The 21,259-nt window shown below is 45.3% G+C and overlaps 1 protein-coding gene across 1 annotated transcript in view; it reads right to left on the reverse strand.

Moving 5' to 3' along the window:
- The window catches only part of ARFGEF2 (ADP ribosylation factor guanine nucleotide exchange factor 2), a 97,515-nt gene extending 78,809 nt beyond the window's left edge, over positions 1-18,706 (reverse strand). The window contains exons 1-3 of the mRNA XM_032879010.1: positions 18,428-18,706; positions 6,036-6,066; positions 5,294-5,417 (exon numbers count right to left, since the gene is read on the reverse strand). Of these exons, the coding sequence (XP_032734901.1) occupies positions 5,294-5,417; positions 6,036-6,066; positions 18,428-18,548 (276 nt within the window). The 5' untranslated portion in view covers positions 18,549-18,706. The remainder of the gene's footprint in view (positions 1-5,293; positions 5,418-6,035; positions 6,067-18,427) is intronic.
- Between the last annotated feature and the right edge of the window lie 2,553 nt (positions 18,707-21,259).

Raw genomic sequence — 21,259 nt, forward strand, 5'->3', positions numbered from 1 at the left:
GAGGAAAGGGCTTTGCACAGTGAGTGGGGTGGAAAGTTACTGGCAGGTTTAAGGATTAACATGATGTGGTACATTCCTAAAGGGTCCCTCCAGTTCCTGCATGGAGAACTGCCTGGAGGGCCACAGGAGTGGGAGCAGGGGACCAGTGAGGCTACGGCAGCTGTCCAGGAGGGAGACGCTGGTGGCTTGAACTCTGGGAGGATGACATAGATAGAGGGTAGAAAATCCTGCTTTATTCCTTGTTGATGGGATGAGATGGGAAAAGGGCAGAGGAGGGAGGCCTCCGGGCAGCTGGCTCACGGACCTTATGTCCAAGGAGGCTGCCTGCACGCGGATGTTCACTTTACTCTATTTGTCAATGCCCCTCTACAGGAGAAGAGGTAAATAAAATGATGGCATAACATACCATGTATCAGTCAAAAGGATGCACATAGCCATACAGCTAGATCTTAAAAACGCTGTGGAAAGTGAAAAGCAAGCTCCAGAACACCTGAAACTTACATACCATTATATGTCAACTACACTCCAATGATAAAGACTTCTAAAAAATTATTTTAAAGAAAAGTATTGAATACATAATGATGAAGAGTGTAGATATGGGAGAAATTGTGAGGGTGAAACATGACTGACTTGGGTTTGAAAAACAAGGAACCCTCATCATATTTGGTCCTTGTCATCGCCTATGGAGGCAAATGGCACTATTGTTATTCTATGAGGATTCCAGACTCTGGAAAGGTTAAAGAACTTGTCCCAGGTGTCTCAGTGACATGTTAAGCCAATATATAAATGCTAAGCTATCTGTGACGCACCTGTGCTCTTTAGCCTTGACTTATTTTCCTCCTTTATGGACAAGAAGTTGTATTAGGTTGGGTCATATGAAGTTCCTGATATGTTTTTCACTCCATAAGAATGACAATTTCATGTGGTTCAACCTAAAATATTATTAAAATGAGAAATTCCTGGGGCGCCTGGGTGGCTCAGTGGGTTAAAGCCTCTGCCTTCGGCTCAGGTCATGATCTCAGGGTCCTGGGATCCAGCCCCGCATCGGGCTCTCTGCTCAGCAGGGAGCCTGCTTCCCTCTCTCTCTGCCTGCCTCTCTGCCTGCTTGTGATCTGTCTGTTAAATAAATAAATAAAATTTTTTTTAAAAAATGAGAAATTCCTCGTATCTAACTAACATTCTAAAGATGCAAGTAAATTAGGGAAACTTGTCAAGTTCATAAAATAAAAATCTACCACCCACAGGCAAGAAAAAACACAAACAAGAAAGGAAAAAAGTAGATGACCTGACAGGCAACTGAACTTGGGGCTAGTGGTCTAAGGGATTTCAGCCTTATCGTAAAGTTCTAAAAAAATTTTTAATAGAGATTGTAGCCATGTAAAACTTTTATACAATTATGAATGGATTTTACAATGTGCTTTAAAACCCCAAAGTTTTCTAGAAATAAGAACTAAAAGATAATGCCTGTGGTATGAACAAAGGACAGCTGAGACCAGTGGTTTCCTACAGTCCTCACTGGGACATAGAAAGAATATACTACCATTCTATTCTTTTTTTTTTTATCTTTTTAGAAGTTCTATTTTTGTATGTTTATAATATATGTAATGTAATAGTAGTACAAGTATATAATGTTACCAGTGAAGAAATATGAATACATTAGAAGGATATTCTCAGAAAAAATCTGGTTACTGATATATGCCCAGGGAACCTGGGGATCATGCACTGAGTAAGGCGAGACTGAACCTAATGTCCCTCCCCTGGGGGTGGGTTTGGGGTGGGGGAAACGTGTGGCAGACCAGGTGCTGAAAAGGAATAAAGAGAATCTTTATCTTTTGGTAGAAGTGAGCTGCAGGAGAACTCTCAGGTTTCTCTCAGTGGGAAGAGGGAACTCCAAGCTGTGTTCCAGACAAACCAAACCCATAGCCCCTTTGCCACCCCATCCCCTCTCCAAGCTCAGAGAAGGATGCCTTGAAATGGCCAGGGTAGAACGTGGATGTGCCTGCAATGGCTTCAATTCTGCTCAAACCAACCTTTGCCCCTGGACACTAGCCTTCCATTTCCAAGACGGAAGTCACCTCTCCCACACTGGGAAAAGCCAGTCGAGCAGGCTTGGCAAGGACAACGTCCAAGAGCAAATGAAATTTTCATTCAGTATTCCAGGGAGCGCTGTGTCACTTTCTCATGTCATAAAAAGGACGACACAGCTTGCATTTTGTATAATGACCAAAGAAATCTGAGTATACCTACTACATCACAGAGAATTTCTAATCCAACCAAAAAAAAAAAAAAAAAAAAGAGCTAATCTTACGTTGTAGGCCTCAAGACACTCTCATATTTATAGCTCAAATCAGGACAGTGGGCCGAAGTAGAGCAGGATGTCAATATTTCTGTTCCAGAGTTCCAAAAACACACTATTTCCAGGAAAATACAGAACATAAAATATCAACAGCACATTTTTAATCAAAGGGCCAGAACCACAGAGTAGCAGTTAAAAGTGGTCAGCAACCCTTTTTCTGTAAAGAACCAAATTTTTAGGCTTTCTGGTCTCTGTTCCAATAACTTAACTCAGCCGTAGTACACGGAGAGCAGCCAGAGATAATAAACAATGGGCACAGCTGTTGCTATGCACTGAATGTTTGTGTCCCCCTGCTGAAGCCTGGCTCCCAATGAGATGGTATTAGGTGGTAGGGCCTTTGGGAGGTGATTAGGCTTAGGTTAAGAACATGAAGGTGGGTCTTCATGATGGGATCAGTGCCCTAGAAGAAGAGAAGGTAGATCTGGTGTGTTCTCTCTGCTATGTGAGGACACAGCTGACAACACTCAGCTGTCTACAAACCAGGAAGAGCGCTCTTACCAGGAAATGAATAAGCTGGCACCCTGAGCTTGCCCTCTCCAGCCTCCAGAACTGAGGGAAATAAATATCTCTTAAGCCACCTAGTCTGTGGTATTTGGTTATATTAGCCTGACTAGTTTCCAAAACAACTTTACTTACAAAAGCAGGTGGCAGGCCAGATTTGGCTTATAAATGTAGTTTAACAAGCCCTGGTTGAGAATTCAGATGGCGTTGGCAGAGTTCTAGATACCCCATTCTACCACTTCCTGGGCAGGGGGAGCTTGGTAGGGCTGGTCACTTTATTCTTTATTTGGAATTCTCAATTTCAAAATGAGGATGAGAGTTAAGTAAGTGTTGCTGGGAAGATTAAACATGATGCTATGGACAGAGCATTGAGCACAGGGCCCAGCACAGGCCAGGGACTCAACAGCCACTGTTCTTAGTACATCGGTAATGTTAACTGTGAGCACCAGCTTCAGAACTAGACTGTAACATGAGAAGAAAACAACTAAATTTAAACTTATGCCAAATTTCCTCAGAAAATTTCACAGCAACAAATATTTTAGGATGGAAGGAGGACTTGGGCCTGCCATTTAAGAATTCTTGGCTCATTATATGTTTCACATAGGACAATCTGTACAGAATTATATTGAATGAGAAAATAGCTTTTCATTTGGAAGAACTGCTTCTGTGAAGAAACTGTCACCAACTTTCAAGTACAGATATATCAAAGGAGCAAGATTAATAGAGTAAATATTAGACTGGAGATGCCAAAAACGTGGCATGCCCACCGCCACTTGGCAGCCTGTGCCTCAGCAGACATCAGCAATCGATCACTGTACTTTCTCAAGAAACCCGGATGACACTTCAGATAGCTTTTCTTTTCTTTTTTTTTTAAGATTTTATTTATCCATTTTTACAAAGAGAGAGTGTGCATGCCACACAAGCAGGGGGAAGGGCAGAGGCACAGGGAGAAACAGGCTTCCTGCCGAGCAAGGGATCAAGGAGCCTGATGTAGGACTTGATTCCAGGACCCCGGGACCATGACCCTAGCTGAAGGAAGATGCCTAATGGACTGAGCCACCCAGGTGTCCCCAGATAGCTTTTCAACCCAGCTTCTGAGCAATCATAATATAGAACCTATTCACTATGCCTGCTCTAGAAAGTACTGGTAAATTTTGGACCTTCGAATATAATTTTTTAATTCATCAAGCTTTTTCCATTGATGTGTAGGTTTCCTGCTGCGGCTAAGGATAAAAGTGAGGTAACCAGGAACCTCAGGAGTAGATCTTAAAAAAATATATAAGAATGCTGGACCAGGAATTACAAAACCCAAGTTGTAGCCCTGTTTCTGTCTTTCATACCTGTGTTATTACTGGACAAGCCATCTTAACTTCTCTAGTCGTTTCTTCATCAATCAAAGGTAATTTATCACAAAGTCACTGTGGCTCTCACATAGTCGATCCTTATCATTCCCAGATCCTGTATTTGCAAATGTAGCCATTCAACTAAAATTTATTTGTAAGCGCCAAGTCAATACTTGCGGCACTTTTGCAATCATGTGTGGACACATGCAGAGCAGTGAAAAAAAATCAAATCACTTGATGCACAAGTTCTCAGCCGAGGTCAAACAACGAGACACTCTATCTTCTGGTTTCAGCTCTTCTACTGGGAGCAGTATCTTTTCTGTGGCCTATTTCCCGCCACTTTTTTTTAAATTCTTTGCTTTTTTGTCCATTTTGGTGTTTGGTGGTTTTTTTGCCATTTAAAAGGCTCCCTAAGCACCATGCTGAAGTGCTGTGTACTGTCCCTAAGAGCAAGAAGGCAACAATGTGCCTTTACAGAGAAATTACACGTTAGGCGAGCTTTGTTCAGGCACGTGTTACACTGCTACTGACTGTAGGTGCAACGTTAGTGAATCAATAAGATATAGTAAAGAAGGCGTCTTTAAACAGAAACACACAAAAAACAAAATTATGTATTGCTTTATATACTGATCAGCTGATGAACGTGCTGACGCCAGAGGCTCACAGGCACCTTATCCTGTATTTCCTGTGGGAACAATGGTTCAGTATATGCTTATTCCACATTCACATGGTCTTTATAGAATATTACCACAAATGATGAATAGTGATTATATCTATTTCTCCATTTGATATTCTGAACTTTAATGCCATCAAGAAAGAGGTGGCATAGAAATATTGCACATGCCCACATGTACCCCCATTTCCAACTAATCCTAAAGCTTTCAGTTAGAAAAACATACATAAGAGAGTACAACAAAGTACTTCCAGGGGAACACATTCTTGTTCTGGCTGAGGAGGTTGGACCTCTTACCCTGCCCTCCCTCATGAAACTTCCAAAAAGAACACACTCCTTCCTCCATCAGCCTGGAGGCTGCAAGGACCGCCAGTGGCTTGGAGAAAACCCTCTTTACACCACCAAGTTTCAACACGGTACCTGCAAGCAGTCGAGGGACGTGCTGACCACCCGTGGGGACTTGGACTGGCAAGCTAGCTCAAACGGAAGGAAATACTTGTCAGCTTCAATGAAGTTCGCCTTTGGTGGTGCGGCAGCGCCAAGCCTAGGGAAAAAGCAGAAGAGGGCCAGAGAGGGGAAGTGAAAAAACAAAAAATCTGCTTTTCCTACACCTCTAGCTTCCCATCCCACTTGCCAGTGCCCCTAAACTGTGTCTTCGAGGTGAGACCATTAAAAATGGAAACACATGTGTTAGGACAAATGACCAAAGTGTCACAGGCAGAAGCAAGGTCTCTGATTAGCAAGCTACGTCGACAGCATCCTGGACTGAATGCTGGCATCAGCCATGTTCTGAAACACGACCAACTGGCTTTTTAACTACGAAGATGAGGAGCAGCCACTTCTGGGGCAAGCTGTCTTCCTGCCCAAGGAAGCAAGACATACAGGCCAAGAGTTTTGCCTCGCCTGTCAAGAAAAGCTACAGCAGCATGAACCTGATCCACTTTATCCTTTCCTGCAAATGTGCAGTTACTGGGTTGGTAACCTACTAACCTAGCATCTGTTCAAACACATCCAGAGTCCTGCCCTGTGCCAGCACCATGCTAGGAGAGTGTGTGCCACCTGGGAGCCATGAAATATGAGAAAACATGGACAGAAAGGGGCTCCCATGGCCACTACCTACTCCCTTAATACCATATTTCAGCAAGGAGAAAAGCTTACTTACCTCTGCTTTTCTATTTCTGCTTTAATTTCATCTGGTGGGGAAGAAAGAAAGCCATGTTAGGAGCATGTAACATTTACATGAAAGAACATTTTACTGAAAGATATTTAGAAAATATTAAAAAGAATGTTTATGCGCTTTTAAAGAATGAAATGCTGATATGAAATGATAAAAAGTGACAGTAATAATAGCTAACACGGACATGGAGGTTACTCTGTGCTAGGTATTGCTCTAAGTACTTTACATACTTTTATTTACTTAACCCTCCAAACAATCCTATGAGGTGGGTGGTATTTACCTCCATCTTATTTAGAGCAGGACCTCTCAACCGAGACACTACTGACATGGTGACCCCGGGGAACAGGTGACCCATGGGGCAGTCCTGTGCTCTGTAGAATGTTCAGCAACATCTCTGTCTTCTACCAACCGGGTGCCAAGAGCAACCTCCTGCAGTCTGGAAAACCAAAAATGTCTCTAGACATGGCCGAGTGTCTCCTGGGGCAAAACTTCCCCAGCTGAGAATCACTGATTTAGATGAGAAGCCATGGCACAGAAAGGTCAGGTGACTTGCCTTGTGTGACATATCAGGAACTAGGGAACCAGAATTTGAATCCAGGCATTTTGGCCCCATAGTCCAATGTTCTAACTATTTCCCCATTCTGCAAAATCTATGTTAATGATAGCTACCACACTATTATGGTCATGGAATAACATTTCAACTGTGTAAAAATATGTATAGAAGATTGGCAACAAACAGAACAAAAATCTGTGTTAAGAGAAGGACTATTTTTTCTTTTTTCACATTTTCCATGATAAGCATATATACTTCGTTATTTTTATAGACAAGGTTTTTTTTTAATTTAAAAAAATGTTTTAAAATTAAATTTAAAAAAATTTTTTTAAGATTTTATTTATTTATTTGACAGAGCTCACAAGTAGACAGAGAGGCAGGCAGGGAGAGAGAGAGGAAGGGAAGCAGGCTCCCCGCTGAGCAGAGAGACTGATGTGGGGCTCGATCCCAGGACCCCGGGATCACGACCTGAGCCAAAGGCAGAGGCTTTAACCCACTGAGCCACCCAGGTGCCCCTTAATTTAAAATTTTTAATTTTAATTAGGCAACACCTAAAAATCTACCATCTTAACCATTTTTTAAATGTACAGCTCAGTATATTGACTGCACTCATACTGTTGTGCTAAAGCATATGCAATTTTTATGAATTAAAAACTTTTTACCACGGAGGTTATAGCAACTACCCAGTAAAGGTTATAGAAATAAAGTGTCATTATTCACAAATCACAACCTCAGAGAGATGGTCTCATTTCCAGGGGAACAAGGTTCTGTGCCCTGGAAACGAGAGAACACTCCATCCAGATACAGAGAGGAGCCTCCCCGCCCCCTCCATCAGATGTACTCCTGCACACTGGGCTCCTCGGGTTCAACATATTTTCAAAGCGCCACTGAAGTAAGTCTGCAGTGTATGCCGTGTATTTAGATATCTCCAAAAGGGCAGCCTTTTCACAGTCCATGGAGAACCAGTGGTTTGGATACGGCATTAGTTATCCCAGCAACACAGTTTGGTAATTATAAATTTCCTTTTCTCTGAGAACTCCTGTTTTAGACCAAGCTAGGAAGTGAACACTGAACAACTAGACAGGCTCACTAGAGGTGGCAATTTCTAACCTTCAGGCCAACCTTCCAATGTCTTCTCACTACACGCATAAGAAAATGGGTGAGAAACACCCGGATGACTGATATCGAGTGTTTTGCTCATGGACCACCAGGGCTGTGACACTGTGACACATGGGGTCTGTTAAAGAGAGCTCTGTGGCATGGTTCCTTCCCTTTGGGGACAAGAATCCACTAAGGAAGTAGCTGCGGCTTCCTCTAGCGGAGGCCCCCAGGCTGTGGGAAGGGCCCAGGAGGCTGGCAGCCAAGTTTGCAGAAATCTATATCCATAGTATCAAGGCCATGCTCCGTGATTAAGATCATGTCACTGTGTGACACGCCAAAGGGGAGCTGCTGCTCAAACTCCAATGTAAGGTTTCCTTCCAACCATGGTTACTCTGTCAGAGTTGAGATGTTCAATGTAACTGAAGCAAGGAGGCCTTCACTAGAGTCTGTGCTGGCCTCTGAGCTCCAAAATAATCTGTTCTGGAAGGTCACCGGCACGAACTCACCATTGGCTAAGGCATGGTCTGACCTATAGCAGGTGGCCAACAAATGAGGTCTCTTGCTCTTTTCTTAAAAAAGGAGCCAGAAATAGTGCAAAATTTCTAGTGCCATTGACTGAACCAAGCAGAGCCAAGGGGCAAAAGAAAATGAAGGGCACGTGCCCACTCAATCCTCACCACAACCCAGGAAGGCCAGAGCACTCTTGTCCTGTAACTGTAATATGGCTGAGGACCCCAGGCACACACATGTGAAGTCACCTGCCCACCATCATAGCCACCAAGTGCTACTGCAGAGTCAGGATTCATACCCAGGCTGTCTGTTCCAGAGCAAAACTCCAGAACCCCTCAGTGAGGAGACAGAGCAGGAGGATGGGTGAAGGAAGGGGAGCATATGGTAAGGCACGCCTGCTCTGGTTTATCGCTTCACATTTTAATAGGCACTGCTCTCCCAACAGCCAACTGGGCTATCAGCAGTCATAAATGAGCAGGCTGGAAAGCAGGGAGACCTGAGTCGGGTGGGGCAGCTTCCACTGAAAAGCAGCACTATCTTCCTAGGAAGTACTTTCTGGGCATCACTTCTATCTATGAACCCCTAGGGTCAGACCCCCCATTCACTGTGACTTGGCACCGACTTTTGCTCCACTCCCAAGCTGAGTCCAACAACCACCTTCACCAACCTCAATATCCCATCACGGATCAAGTTGCCCAAAGTCCCTGCAAACCTTCAACTCTCCGCCACACATCTGACCTGCTACACACCTGCCTCCTATACAAACCAACGCTGCCCTCAATTCCTTCAACTTCCCGCCAACGTCCTCCTCCTCTGCTCCAAGCCAGGCTGGTGTGGCTGGTCACACTTGGAACCTGGTCCCTATGTGTAACTGTGGCACTTCCAGCTCCTTCCTGTTCCATACTGTCAATCTCCTTTCCTTCCAGATGTCCTACTCAACTGACCTCAGCAGGGTCTTTCTTTGGCCTGTCAGATCTTGATGAGTCCAAGACCTCAGCTTTCCCCAGTCTTCAGTTTCCAGGGTGGGTTCCATTGGCATGACCATTATCAGATGACAGGCAATCAATAGCCATGACTTTGACCTTTAATTTCTGGCCAAATCCCAAACTTAGATTATACTACCATCTCCTTTTGACCTGTCTCCACCTAACAACCAGATCTCTGACAACAGGGCAAGTTGGTAGGGCTAGAGAGCCATAATCACCAACCACAAACGGAACCCCATATCATGCCAGGTGAGCCCATCTCCTCTATCCTCCACAGAGGATTGCATGTTTCTCTGCTCTCCTCAAATACCCCACCTCCCCTCCTAAACATCTCCCCTCCTCTTTACTCAACCCATGGAGTGATCTCCTATTTCATTTACAGATTAGAAGCTGCCACAAGAAGACCTCCTCAATTTACCACTAGAGAACCTACAAACCGACCCACTTCTGTACCCAGCCTCCACTCTCCTGCCAGAAGACAGGGTCCAATCACTCCACTTCTGCAGTCTCCATCCCTATCTGCCTCTTGGGAACTTCATGCTCTCCGTTCCATCTAGAATCTGATCACTTTTCACCATGCTGGGCCACCAGCACTACCTACCATCCATCCACACTACTCCAGCTCTCACCTACCTCCCACCCCATATCTTTCTTCATACAGCAGCCAGAGGGACTTACTTCAAATGTAAATGAGATCACATCTGCTCAAAACAGATTATCCATAACCCTTATAATATAAATCAGATTACATCTGCTCCTTTCCTCAAAACTTTCCACTGGCTTCCCATCTCACACTAAGTAAAATCCAAAATCTTGACCTTGGGCTCCAAGCCTCCGTAAGATCTGGCCCCGGGCCATCCCTCTGATCTCACCTTCCACCACCCTGCCCCCCCCAGCCTGCTTGTTGCATGTTCCAGTTTCAGGGACTTTGCAATCCCTATTCCTGCTGCCTGGAATGCCCTCCCTTCCCCCAGATAGCCGCATGGCTCCCTCCCTCCCTTTCTTCCCTCAGGTCACCGTTCAAATGTCACCTTCCCTCACCACCTAAAACTGCCATCTCTACCAGGCCCCCATAATTCTGTATCTCCTTACATGCTTTACTTTTTCACTTTACTCTGGTTTATTTTTCCAATCTCTCTTCACAGTATTTACTGCCCTTGACATATTATTTGTTCATATGTTATCTGTCTTCCCCAGGACAATAGAGACTATGACAACAGAGACTTTTGTCTGTTCTGTTCACTGCAGAATTTCCATCACCCAGGAATTCCTAGGCAGAGAGTAGATACTCAATATTTGTTGAATGAATGAACTGTCCTTTCTCTTTCCTGCATTATTTAACCTCTCACTTAACTGGCTCCCTTCCCAAGTTTCAGCCTCTAAAGAAAGAAAAGATTAAAAAAACTTTCCAAGATCCACTCTCATCCTCCCCTTTACACTAGAGCCAAACTTCAGCAAAGAGCGGTCTATACTCACTGCCTAGTCCCTCACCTCCCACACAGGCCTCAGCTCACTCTGGTCTGGTTTTCACCTTCACCGCACCCCCAAAGCAGCTCAAGTTAAGGTCACAAATGACCCCCATGCCTCTCAATCGGATTGGCATTTTGCTACTCTCCACCTAATCGGACCTCCCTGCAGCATTTGACCTACTGGCCTCTCCCGCCTTGAGATGTTCTCTACTTCTGCCACCATACCCACACATTTGCCCGGGGCCTGTTTCTTGCCCCAAGTCCTTCCTACTGCCCTTGCAGACTCCACCTCCTCTGCCCAGCCAGGCAGCAGTGGCTCCTGCGGCCCAGGCAGACCTCCTCTGCCTCTCCTTCTCTGCCCACTCTCTCACTAGGCCACCTCATCCTCAGTTCCCACTGAGGCTCTCTTCATTCCCAAATCATGACTTCCAGCCCAGGCCCGCCTCGTAAACATCAGCCGTACCTCCAGCCATTGATGATGCCACCTGTCCGACTGGATGCTCAAAGGCAGGGGAGCCTCAACACATCAAGTCCCAACTCAGATCAACCTCCTGCCCCACCTCTCCCCAGATGGTCTCCCCGCACTCCCACCTTACAGAAGAGCCCCACCATCCATCTAGCTGGTGAGTACCAACCCTCTTCCTTATCGAATGTTCTTATCCAGCCCATCACCAGGTTTTGTCAGCTTCACCTTCCGACGGAGTGGGGAATGCATTCACTGTCTGGCTTCTGTCATCACCACTCAAGTCCAGACACGAACATCTCTCACCTGGAAGATGGTAACCACCTCCTCTTTGTCCCTGGGCCATCCCTCTGGTCTCTCTCTAAAATATTCTCAACACAGTGGTCCAAGAGATCTTTTCAAAATACAAACCTGGCTATCCTGTCACCTTCTCCCCTGTTCAAAATTCTTCAGGGCTGTCTTGTTGCTTTTGATCTGAAAATGAAACTCCTCACCAAGACAACCTTGGGGTCCTGCATGGTGGGGTGGGCCCTGGCTACCCCTCCCACCTTATTCTCAAACACTCTCCCCTCTCATTTACCATGCTCCAATCACACAGTGGCCTCTTTCAGTTTCTCTCATAATTTGTTGTTGTTTTTTTTTTAATTTTTTTTTTTTAATTTGACAGAGAGAGAGAGAGAGAGCTCACAAGTAGGCAGAGAGCCCGATAAGGACTCCATCCCAGGACCCTGAGATCATGACCTGAGAGGGAGGCAGAGGCCCAACCCACTGAGGCACCCAGGTGCCCCATTGTTGTTTTTTTAATCACTCTTTTCTATTCTGAGATAACTGTCAATTGACATTTTAGTTTCCTTAACAGTTATAGTCTCCCTGCCACAGGGCCTTTGTACATGCTGTTCCCACATGCTGCCAAAATGCCTCTCACCCCAACCTGTTTAATTCTTATTTATCATTCAGATCTCAAGACTTCCTCAAAGAAATTTCCCTACTCTTTTGTTCACTCCCCTGTAGGCCCAGGTTTCTCTCCTTCACAGGACTTTTTAGGTTGTTAGTATGCTCCAGAGGATGTGATCATTTGAATAATAGGCTTCTTCCCCATTAAGTGCAAACTGCATGAGAACAGGGTCCTTGTTTGTTTCCCTTATAGCATGACACCAAATGTGACACCCCAATAAATATCTTCTCAGTGAAAGTCACCCTTGTTTAGTCAACAAACAAAAGGACCATATAAATAACAAATATGCACTGACCGCTCCCTGGGACCAAGGAAAAATTTAAGAATTTAACAGCACGAGAAGGCCGTTCTCCCCACAAATCTATAAAACTTAACAAAATACCTAATAAAAAAGCTAAATGGCTTATTTACAACCAAGCCAGTAAACTGAAAGAAGTTTCTTATAGGAAGACTCCAGGAATGAGTCAAGGTCTTCTAAGATAACCTTGCTGGAAAGACAGTCAAATGTTTTCCTGGCAGGCCCCTGAAGCCTGGTGAAATTGGTGAGAACTAAATACAGTTCTGAGCTATTTATACAGGAGACTCCATGTACTTGCTGATTAAGTACACGTTTTCACAAGTCTGCTCTTTTCCATAAAGAATAGTCTTACTGTTTTCCCCAGCACTGCTTACAGAGTCTCCCCTGAGATTTACAAGTACAGGACAGAGCTCTAAATTCATTCAACCGCTTGCTTCACCGGTGTTGAAATGTCAGAGACTAGCAAAAATGTTCATAAACCAACTTATACAGGAGGCAGAGAGGAGAAAGCATTCAGGTCCTTCTCCTCTAACTACGGTAACGCCAGTGCCTCTGGATTTTAGCAGGTCAGCTGTCAGGCTCCGGGTGTCAGTGACTTGACTGCACCCTTCACCATAATCCTGGGACGTTGGTATTACCACTTTTATCATTTCAGGAAACCGGGGCTCAAAGAAGCTAACTTGCCATCCCAGGATCACAGGACTAACCAAGAAGCAAAGTTTCCAATACAGCTCTCAGTGAATTTTCTGCCAAACCAATAAATAAATAATTTTCAGTAATCAAAATCCAACTTTTAGATGCTGCTTCTAGGCAGACAACCCCCTCCTAAAGAATCGTCATAAAGCTTTCCAACAAAAACGAATCTGTCAAGGTCCTGAGCCCTGGTATTTCTCAAAACCTTAGTCTGGAGCATGTGTAAACAAAATGTCTCATCAAGATGCCAGAATTTGCTAAAATTAAAGGCTTTATTCTGTATTTCAACAGAAGGCTTACTTTACTTGCCATGACAACTTAGGGATTTTTAAAAATATTTTTCAAATTTTGCACTTAGGTTCTTCCTAATGGTGAGAATAATTATTTTGAACACATTAGAGAAAAAAAATCATCATCATATGGAGGACAAAGTGATTTACTTTTTATCATATGGACGTATTAATGTTAAATTTTTTTGCACATTAATACACAACTAAGATTTATGAATGTACTCTCTCAACTGGCTCCTTCCTAGTGACATTTAAACTAGTTCAAGTTTTTTCTACTTTAAAAGAAGGAGGGAAAAAACCTCCTAGGATCCACATCTCCAGCCTCCCCTTCACACCATGGCCAAACTCTGGGAAACAGCTGTCTGTGTTTCTCCACCTCCCATGCAGGCTTCAACCACTCCATGCTGGTTTGCACCTTCACTGCATCGCCTCAAGAGCTCCAGCTAGCATCACCGAGGACTCCCCTTCCCTCTGAATCCCATGTAGGAGACAGAGAAGCAAACCTAAAACTGGATTTTACGATTTCTATCTCAGGACAGAGCATGTGTTAGAGCTCTTTCCCACCTGGCTGTGCAGATGTGGGCAAGATGTCCTCTGAGCCTTGGTCCCCCTTTGCCTGTGGCACCCAAAGACAGACACCAATACCACATCACAGGAAACCGGGGCAGTTTCCGGTTTTAGAATTAATCAAAGGCAGTTTATTGCGGATGAAGAGAGTTGTCCTAAATCAGAACACTTCATAACTCAAATGAAGCTTATGGGACTTAAGCTTTTTTTTTTGGGGGGGGGGGGAGGACATAAACTTTTTACCTTCATTTCTTCCCATTAGTCCCTAAGTTAAAGTAAACCAAAGACATATGCAGCAAAAAGATGCAGGAAAAAAAGCTGTCATCTTCTTGACTAGAGTCTTCAAATACACTCCAAAATTCAACTACAGAAAATATGGTCTCACTTCTTATCGAACGCTTTACTTAATGAAACTTCAAAACCTTCCTGCAGTGCAATTGTTTAAAGACTCCGTCGAGTATGCTGTATACACTTTCATTTGGAGAAGCAGTGCACCATGACAGTAAATGGTTAAGGTCTTAAGATCTGGCTCTGGAGCCGGACCGCCAGTGTTCCATCCTGGCTCCGTGGCTTACTGGCTGAGTTATGCTGGCCAACTTCTCTGGGCCTCAATGAGGATAATAATAGTAAGAACTAAACTGCATGTAAAGCACATGGCATTGTGCCTGGAACATAGAAAAGCTTAGTACATGGTAGGGAGCAATAGTTATTATATAACATGTGATTTTAAAAACTGACTCAATTAGTTGATAAATGATGCGTCAGGGTAGCTTCATCATGGTAATAAGTGTTCCACTCTGGTGAGGGATGCCAGGAATGGGACAGTCTGTGCATGTGTGGGGGCAGGGGCACACGGGAATTCTCTGTACCTTCTGTGCAACTCTGCTGTGAACCTAAAACTGCTTGAAGAAAATCTATTTTTTTTAATCACCCTGTTTCATATGAAAACATAAATTATGTTTACCATTTTAATATTTTCTTGATAATGACTAAGAATGACACCTACTCATTATAGAACACTCAGCCCTTGCTTAGCAATCCATGCCGATTAAGTTATTAAGTATGATATTGGATCTCTTATCAAATATACGTGAAACGAATACCGTTAGAACAATTCAGTTACTAACGCTTTCCAGATTTCCGGACAAATTTTTTCATACTCAACTTAAAAACCTTTAGATTATCTTGTCAAGTTTCCAAACTCCATAGAGTTTAAGAACAGTACTATCATTTAAAGAGGGATCATGAGAGAAAACAGCCCTGAAGACAGTTATGAAAGGGAGGTTTTGTGCTTTTCATAGGTCTTCTGTGCCCCGATGGAGGGCCAAAAGTTTCAAGATTATTAATATACATCAAAGCTTCGTTAACAAGGTAAAGAGCAACAATATTGCTGGGTGATGAATCCTCTTACAGGTTATTTTGATATCTCCAGATAAAGGTTGGAAGGACACAGTCTCCTAACTGGGCAGTCTGTACCTACGCATTTGGCATTTAGTGCAGATAAACCACTGAGATTACTCCAAACCTGTCCTTCCCAATCACCAGTTTTTACAAGGGACAAGTCCTGTCTTCATTGAGCTTAGCGAGTTAACGCTCCAATAAACAGAGCCTCCTGGTCGTGTAATTACATTCTTATTTATTGCATCTACAAACCACATAGAGCAATAAGTCATTCCTAACCGAGGAACCCATGAAGGTGAAGAACATCAAGCCGGAGCGCTCAGTTTCTGTGACGTGTCGCAGCTTAAACTAATAATAAAAAACAACAGCAAGGCTTTACAGAGCAACGACTACATGTCAAGTTCCTTAGAAATGTCAACTAACTTCGCCTTTATAATAAATCAATGAGGAAGGTACTAATACCTGTCCAAGACCACAAAGATAAGAAGTGGAAGGCAAAGTGCTTCGAACTCAGGCAGTCTCGAGTCCAGAGAACACACTCCCAACCTCTGTACTTACTATGCAGTCCCTGTATCCCGGAGCCCGTCCCGCAATATCACAGCTGCTTCCTCTAAGTGCTCTCTATCATCTAAGCATTTCAACTTTGAGCGGTCATTTATGGTTCCTCGTATCAAAATGCATGACAATCTACACGGGGTAATCTCTAAATGCCAGCCCCACTGCAACACTTCTTATACACAAGCTCATACTTAAGCTTGTTCTTGCTATTCTGGGCACAAGGGATGCAGAATGAACTATCACCATGTACTTTGGTGTAGGTTTTCTATTGCTTATAAATAATAGCCATTTCTATTTAACAGCAATGACACAATTACTCTCTTTAAAAAGATGGCCAGTTTAGCTAACGCTGTGCATAGGTTCCCTTGTAATAGTTCCTATTAGCCAATTTGATGGCAACGATGAGACACCCTGTCTTTTGGTTACTCATTTAACCTATAGCCAAATTACTTTTCATCAGCTCTTTGTTTGTTTAAGATTTTATTTATTTATTTATTTGAGAGACAGTAGCATGAGCAAGGAGAGGCAGTCAGAGGGAGAGGGGGAAGCAGACTCCCCCGCTGAGCAGGGATCCTGACGCAGGGCTCAATCCCAGGACCTGAGCTGAAGGCAGCCACTTAACCAATCAGGCGCCCCATATATCAGCTCTTTCTTACAATTCACTACTAATACATTGAACATGCATTCCACAGTTTGGGTTGGAAAAACCTGAACTTCTAAACAAAGATATGATGCAAAAGTATCTAATAAGCTCTCAATGTTTTGACCCTTTATGACTCATAAGACAATTTTATAAGTAGGTTCCAACAATGGGATACACAATTTGGTGAAAATCTTATGTCAGGTCTTCTGAAGGAGGAATGAAAACATCTCTGTCAGATTACTATTTTTAAATTTCTGCAACAATACTCTTAAAGTAATATGGAGAGGCGAGAATCCAGGCAGATTTCAAAATGGAGTTATAAGTATTGGGTTTTTGCGTTAACAAACTGCTTTGTAGTGCTTATCCTGCATTCCTGATAAAACAATATCCAACAGTTAGCCTTGATTTTCTGAACAGAAAAGCTTTACAAATCCAAATCTTAGTAAATTCCTCCAATTGATCCTGGATTTCACAGGACTAACATCTGTTTCCAGATTATCTAAGCAACAACAACCTCTCCATCTATAGTTCTTGACCCTTGAGGGAGCCTCAGACCCTTCTGAGAACTAGATGAAAGCCATGGACCTTCCCCCCAAGAAGTGCAGAGTTCACAAGCTCGTCCCAAGGCCTTAAGAAAAGAATTCCAGCACTATACCTCATACCAAATGTAGTGAGAAAAGTGATGGCAACTTCAAACTCTCTGACAGAAAAATCAAATTTTCCATTTACTCAGTCAATTTGTTAGGAAAAAACAAGTCTTTTTACAGATTCCAAACCAAAGGCATGGGGGAGGGTGGTGGTGAATTAGCTTGAAGCTAGCCCTGGGCAAATGTATTGATCCTAACTGTACAGAACTCTCTTCTCCAGAAACTCCACATGGTGGGTACTTCTTGCCTTCCAGGACTCAGCTCAAATGTCACTTCCTCAGAAAGAATTACTTTCTTGACAACCTATCAAAAGCAGTCATCAGGCCCTCTTTATCACATCTTGCTATTTGACTTTCACAGAAGTATTTATCAGTATTCAAAAACGTCTCATTATTTTTTTGTTGTTGCTTCTCCTTTTAGAGTATAATTGCCACAAGAGCAAATACCTTGACTGTCTTGTTCCCTCCCTACTGTACCCTCAGTGCCCATCACAGTGCCTAGCAGACAGTGGGCATTTGATAAATATTTCAATGATCAAAACTAAAAGACAGCATGTCGATGTTGTAATCAACTACCAAGGGTTTAACTAGCTATGAGTTAGAGTTCCCTTCCTCTTTCCAGTCTGTGGGTCCATTCAATCAACATCTACCACGTGCCAGGCAGTACTGCGGGGGGTCCAGCAGTGAATAAAACAGACAAGTCTCTTTGCCCTCACAGACCCTCTATTTTAGTGAACTGCCCGCAATAAGATCTCTTGAACCTACCTAGTAGGTGTAGAATATGACGGAATTATGGGAGAGCCCGAAATGAAAGAAAAACATTCTCCAATCCGGGACTTCGAAAGCAAGCCTCAGGGGTTTCCCTAAACCAGTTGAGCAGCTCTTCCCACCTGCTCTGCTCACGTGGGGAACCCTAACTAAAAGAACGCAAGTAAAGAAAAAACTTGGGGCAAGGGCTACTTCTTCTGAGGGTGGTGAGGGGAGGAACCAGGAAACAGGACGGCAAGGAGTCATGGCAAGAGCCCTGGGCTGGGAAGCTGGAGAGCTAGCACCAGCTTGTCACTAACTTGCTAGGTGACCTTGGGCCAGTCCCGAGCTGCCAGGGCATCTGTTTCCCCCGGGTATCATGAGAGGGCCGGGAAGGTGGGATTCGAGGTCGGGGGAGGTGGAGGCCAGGAGGCCGGGCGGGGTAACGGCCGGCGTGGGGAGGCCGGCGCGGGGCCGGGCCGGAGCGGCTCACCCACCGAGCGCCACCTGGCAGGCCCTGCGCAGCTGGGAGTGCTGGGGCCGCTTCACCTCCTTGTCGGCTAGGATCTTCTCCAGGGCCCGGGACACGAACATGCTCTTGGTCTGGCTCTCCTGCATGGCCCCGGCCCGGCGGGGGCTGGCAGCCCCGCGGGCGGGCGGCGCGAGCAAGCGGGCGAGAGAGGTTGCGGGCCCGGCGTCCCGGCCAGCACCGGCCGCGTCCGTCCGCGCCGCCCCGTCAGGAAGCTACGCCGCGGCCCCACGGCGCCGCCATGTTGGAGCGCGTCACGTGACCACGTGACTGGCGGGGCCGCTACGGCCGCCGCGCGTCCGTCGACCCCGTGACCTCCTGCGGGGCGGGGCCTGCGGCTGGGGGCGGGGCCCGATGGGCAAGGAGGGGCGGGGCGAAGGAGAGAGGAGTGGGAAAACGAAGGTGGGTTAGGCGAGTGGAGGTGTCAAAAGGCTGGAGGGGACGGGCAGGACAGGAGAAGGGGAAGAGGGAGGACAGGTGGGGAAGGGGGCGATTGGAGGTGAAGGGCTGAGGGGAGAGAGGAGGTAGGAAGAGGAGAGTTCAGGAGAGGAAAAGGGGAAAGGAGATGGGGAGAAGGAGAGAAAATACAGGGAGGAGGGGGAATTGGGAGAAGGGAAGAGGAATGAAATGCAAGAGGAAGTGGGGTGGGGGAGAAATGTGAGAGAACGGCAGGAAAACAGGGAGGGAGAAGGAGAGAGGAAAGGAAAGGAACGGGTGGAGGGAAAGAGGAGGTGAAGCGAAGGCCGGAGGAGAAGGGGTATTCATGGACGCTCTCCAGATACAGGATCTCGCGGTGCCTGTTAGCGGGGCGCACACCTTCCGCCCCCCCCTTCCCGTCGCAGCCGTGGAGCCCATGCCCGGCGGTCCAGTTCAGTGAACTGTGCGTCTCGTGCCGCCTCCGTGCACCTCCCTTCGGAGTGTGTCCGTCCACGTTCATAAATCTGTGGTTCTCCTCGGTTCTGTGCACGGGGCAGGGGCGTTAGGGGCGTCTGACAGGAAGAAACGGGGATCAGCAGTGTCACACAGTCTTCAAGTGAGTGTAAGGAGACAAAAGTCTGGCCGCAGGGCCCTTTGCCTTCTATCCCACCACCAGTGATGTCACAACACCATTGGTGATGCCCCCTGGAGCCCTTCCTTTCACATCGCATGCATCCCCCGCAGGGAGCCTTGGTGCTGAGCAGGGCTCCTGCAAGGACAGTGTCTTTCTTTAAAACCCCAGCAACTTCCCAGGCAGGCATGCTCAAATGCTCTGGTCTCAGTTCAAAGATCTCAGGAGGCTCTCCCTGACCGCTGGGTTTACAGGACCCCCCCCCCACCCCACCATTTGATGTGTTTTTACAACACTTTTTGGCCTTTTGCACTTACCGACTTACATGTTGTCAGACTAGGGTATAGGCCGCAAAGGGTCAGCATTCTCCCCAGGGCCTGGTCCAGAGCCAGGTAGAATGCTTCATGGCCATAAATTCCATTGGTGTAGTACAGCTTTGCAGCTCTTCTCATCAGGAAGTGAAGTTTGTTTCTCTACCCCCTTGGAGTCGTTTTGTGACTTGCCTTGACTAATGGAATGTGGTGAAAGTGAGCCTGGGCAGCAAGAGGCCTCAGATGCTCAGAAACGTACTGAAGAAAGAGCACACAGAGAGAGAGGTCCTGTCCTTCCAGTGGTCCCAGAGCTTCCAGCCCCGCCAACTCACCAGCTGATTACAGCACTTTGAATAACCCTTTCGAGGCCAGCAGAACTTCAGAGCCAAGCCACAGAATAGCAGAAAGCAACACATTTTTGCTAGGCTGACCCACTATATTTGGGGGTTGTTTGTTACACAGCAGTGCATCACTGAGACACCTCTCAATCCATACCTGTTGAATGAATGAGTGAATGAATGGATGTGTGAGACGCTCCAACAAGGCAGTACAAGCCACAGACTAATATGTTTTGTGCCATCCCCCACAGTGAGGTCAGGCCATGCCACTTCCTGCTGAAAACCCACAGTTACTCTCAATTGCCCTTGGAATGGACTCTAAGTATCTCACCATGCCTGACTTCTCTGCTCTCATCTCTCTTTTCCCTTCTTCCTCGTCAGGACTCCGGCGCCGTTCTGGATTCGTCTTTGTTCCTTTTAATGGCTTGGCTTACGTGCCTCCTAGTCCATGCTTCTCAATGAAACCAGTACCAACCCGAGGGACCTTTTGAAATTTTATTGTCATGAGTAGGGAGCAGATTGCTTGACACCATCCTCTAGAGAGCTGGACAATCCTATGTAGTCTCGTGTGGCTGCAGTAGATATTCTTGGAGGTGAAAAGCCTATTAATTGTCATCTGAACCTAGAACATACATCTGCTTGACATATAAACACAAAGCATTTTTAGTAGCCTGACTATATATCAAATTTTCCGGGAATGCGACTATTACTGTAGTTCAAGAGAAAATTGCATTTTGTCTGGAACTTTACCAAATGTTGCTCTCCATTTGAAAATCACATTACTACCATTTGTGCTGGCTCTGGTATTCGAGTCACCACAACAGCACCTCCGACCAGTCTGCAATGGTCATAATCCAGGGAATTCTACTTTTAGGTTCCGGCATCTGACAGCTTTATTTTATCTCTTAGTGTAACTGTGCCTTGGCATTTATATACCGGAATGAATTTGCAGATTGTACATCTCTTTCCTTTTGTTTTGTCTTTGTTTCTTGTTACTTTTTTAAAAAAGATTTTATTTTATTTATTTGAGAGAGAGAGTGAGCAAGAGAGAGAACACAAGCAGAGGAGGGGCAGAGGGAAAGGGAGAAGCAGGCTGCGTACTG

Source organism: Lontra canadensis, unplaced genomic scaffold, assembly GCF_010015895.1.
Source record: "Lontra canadensis isolate GAN:19392208 unplaced genomic scaffold, GSC_riverotter_1.0 scaffold65, whole genome shotgun sequence".
NCBI lineage: Eukaryota > Metazoa > Chordata > Mammalia > Carnivora > Mustelidae > Lontra > Lontra canadensis.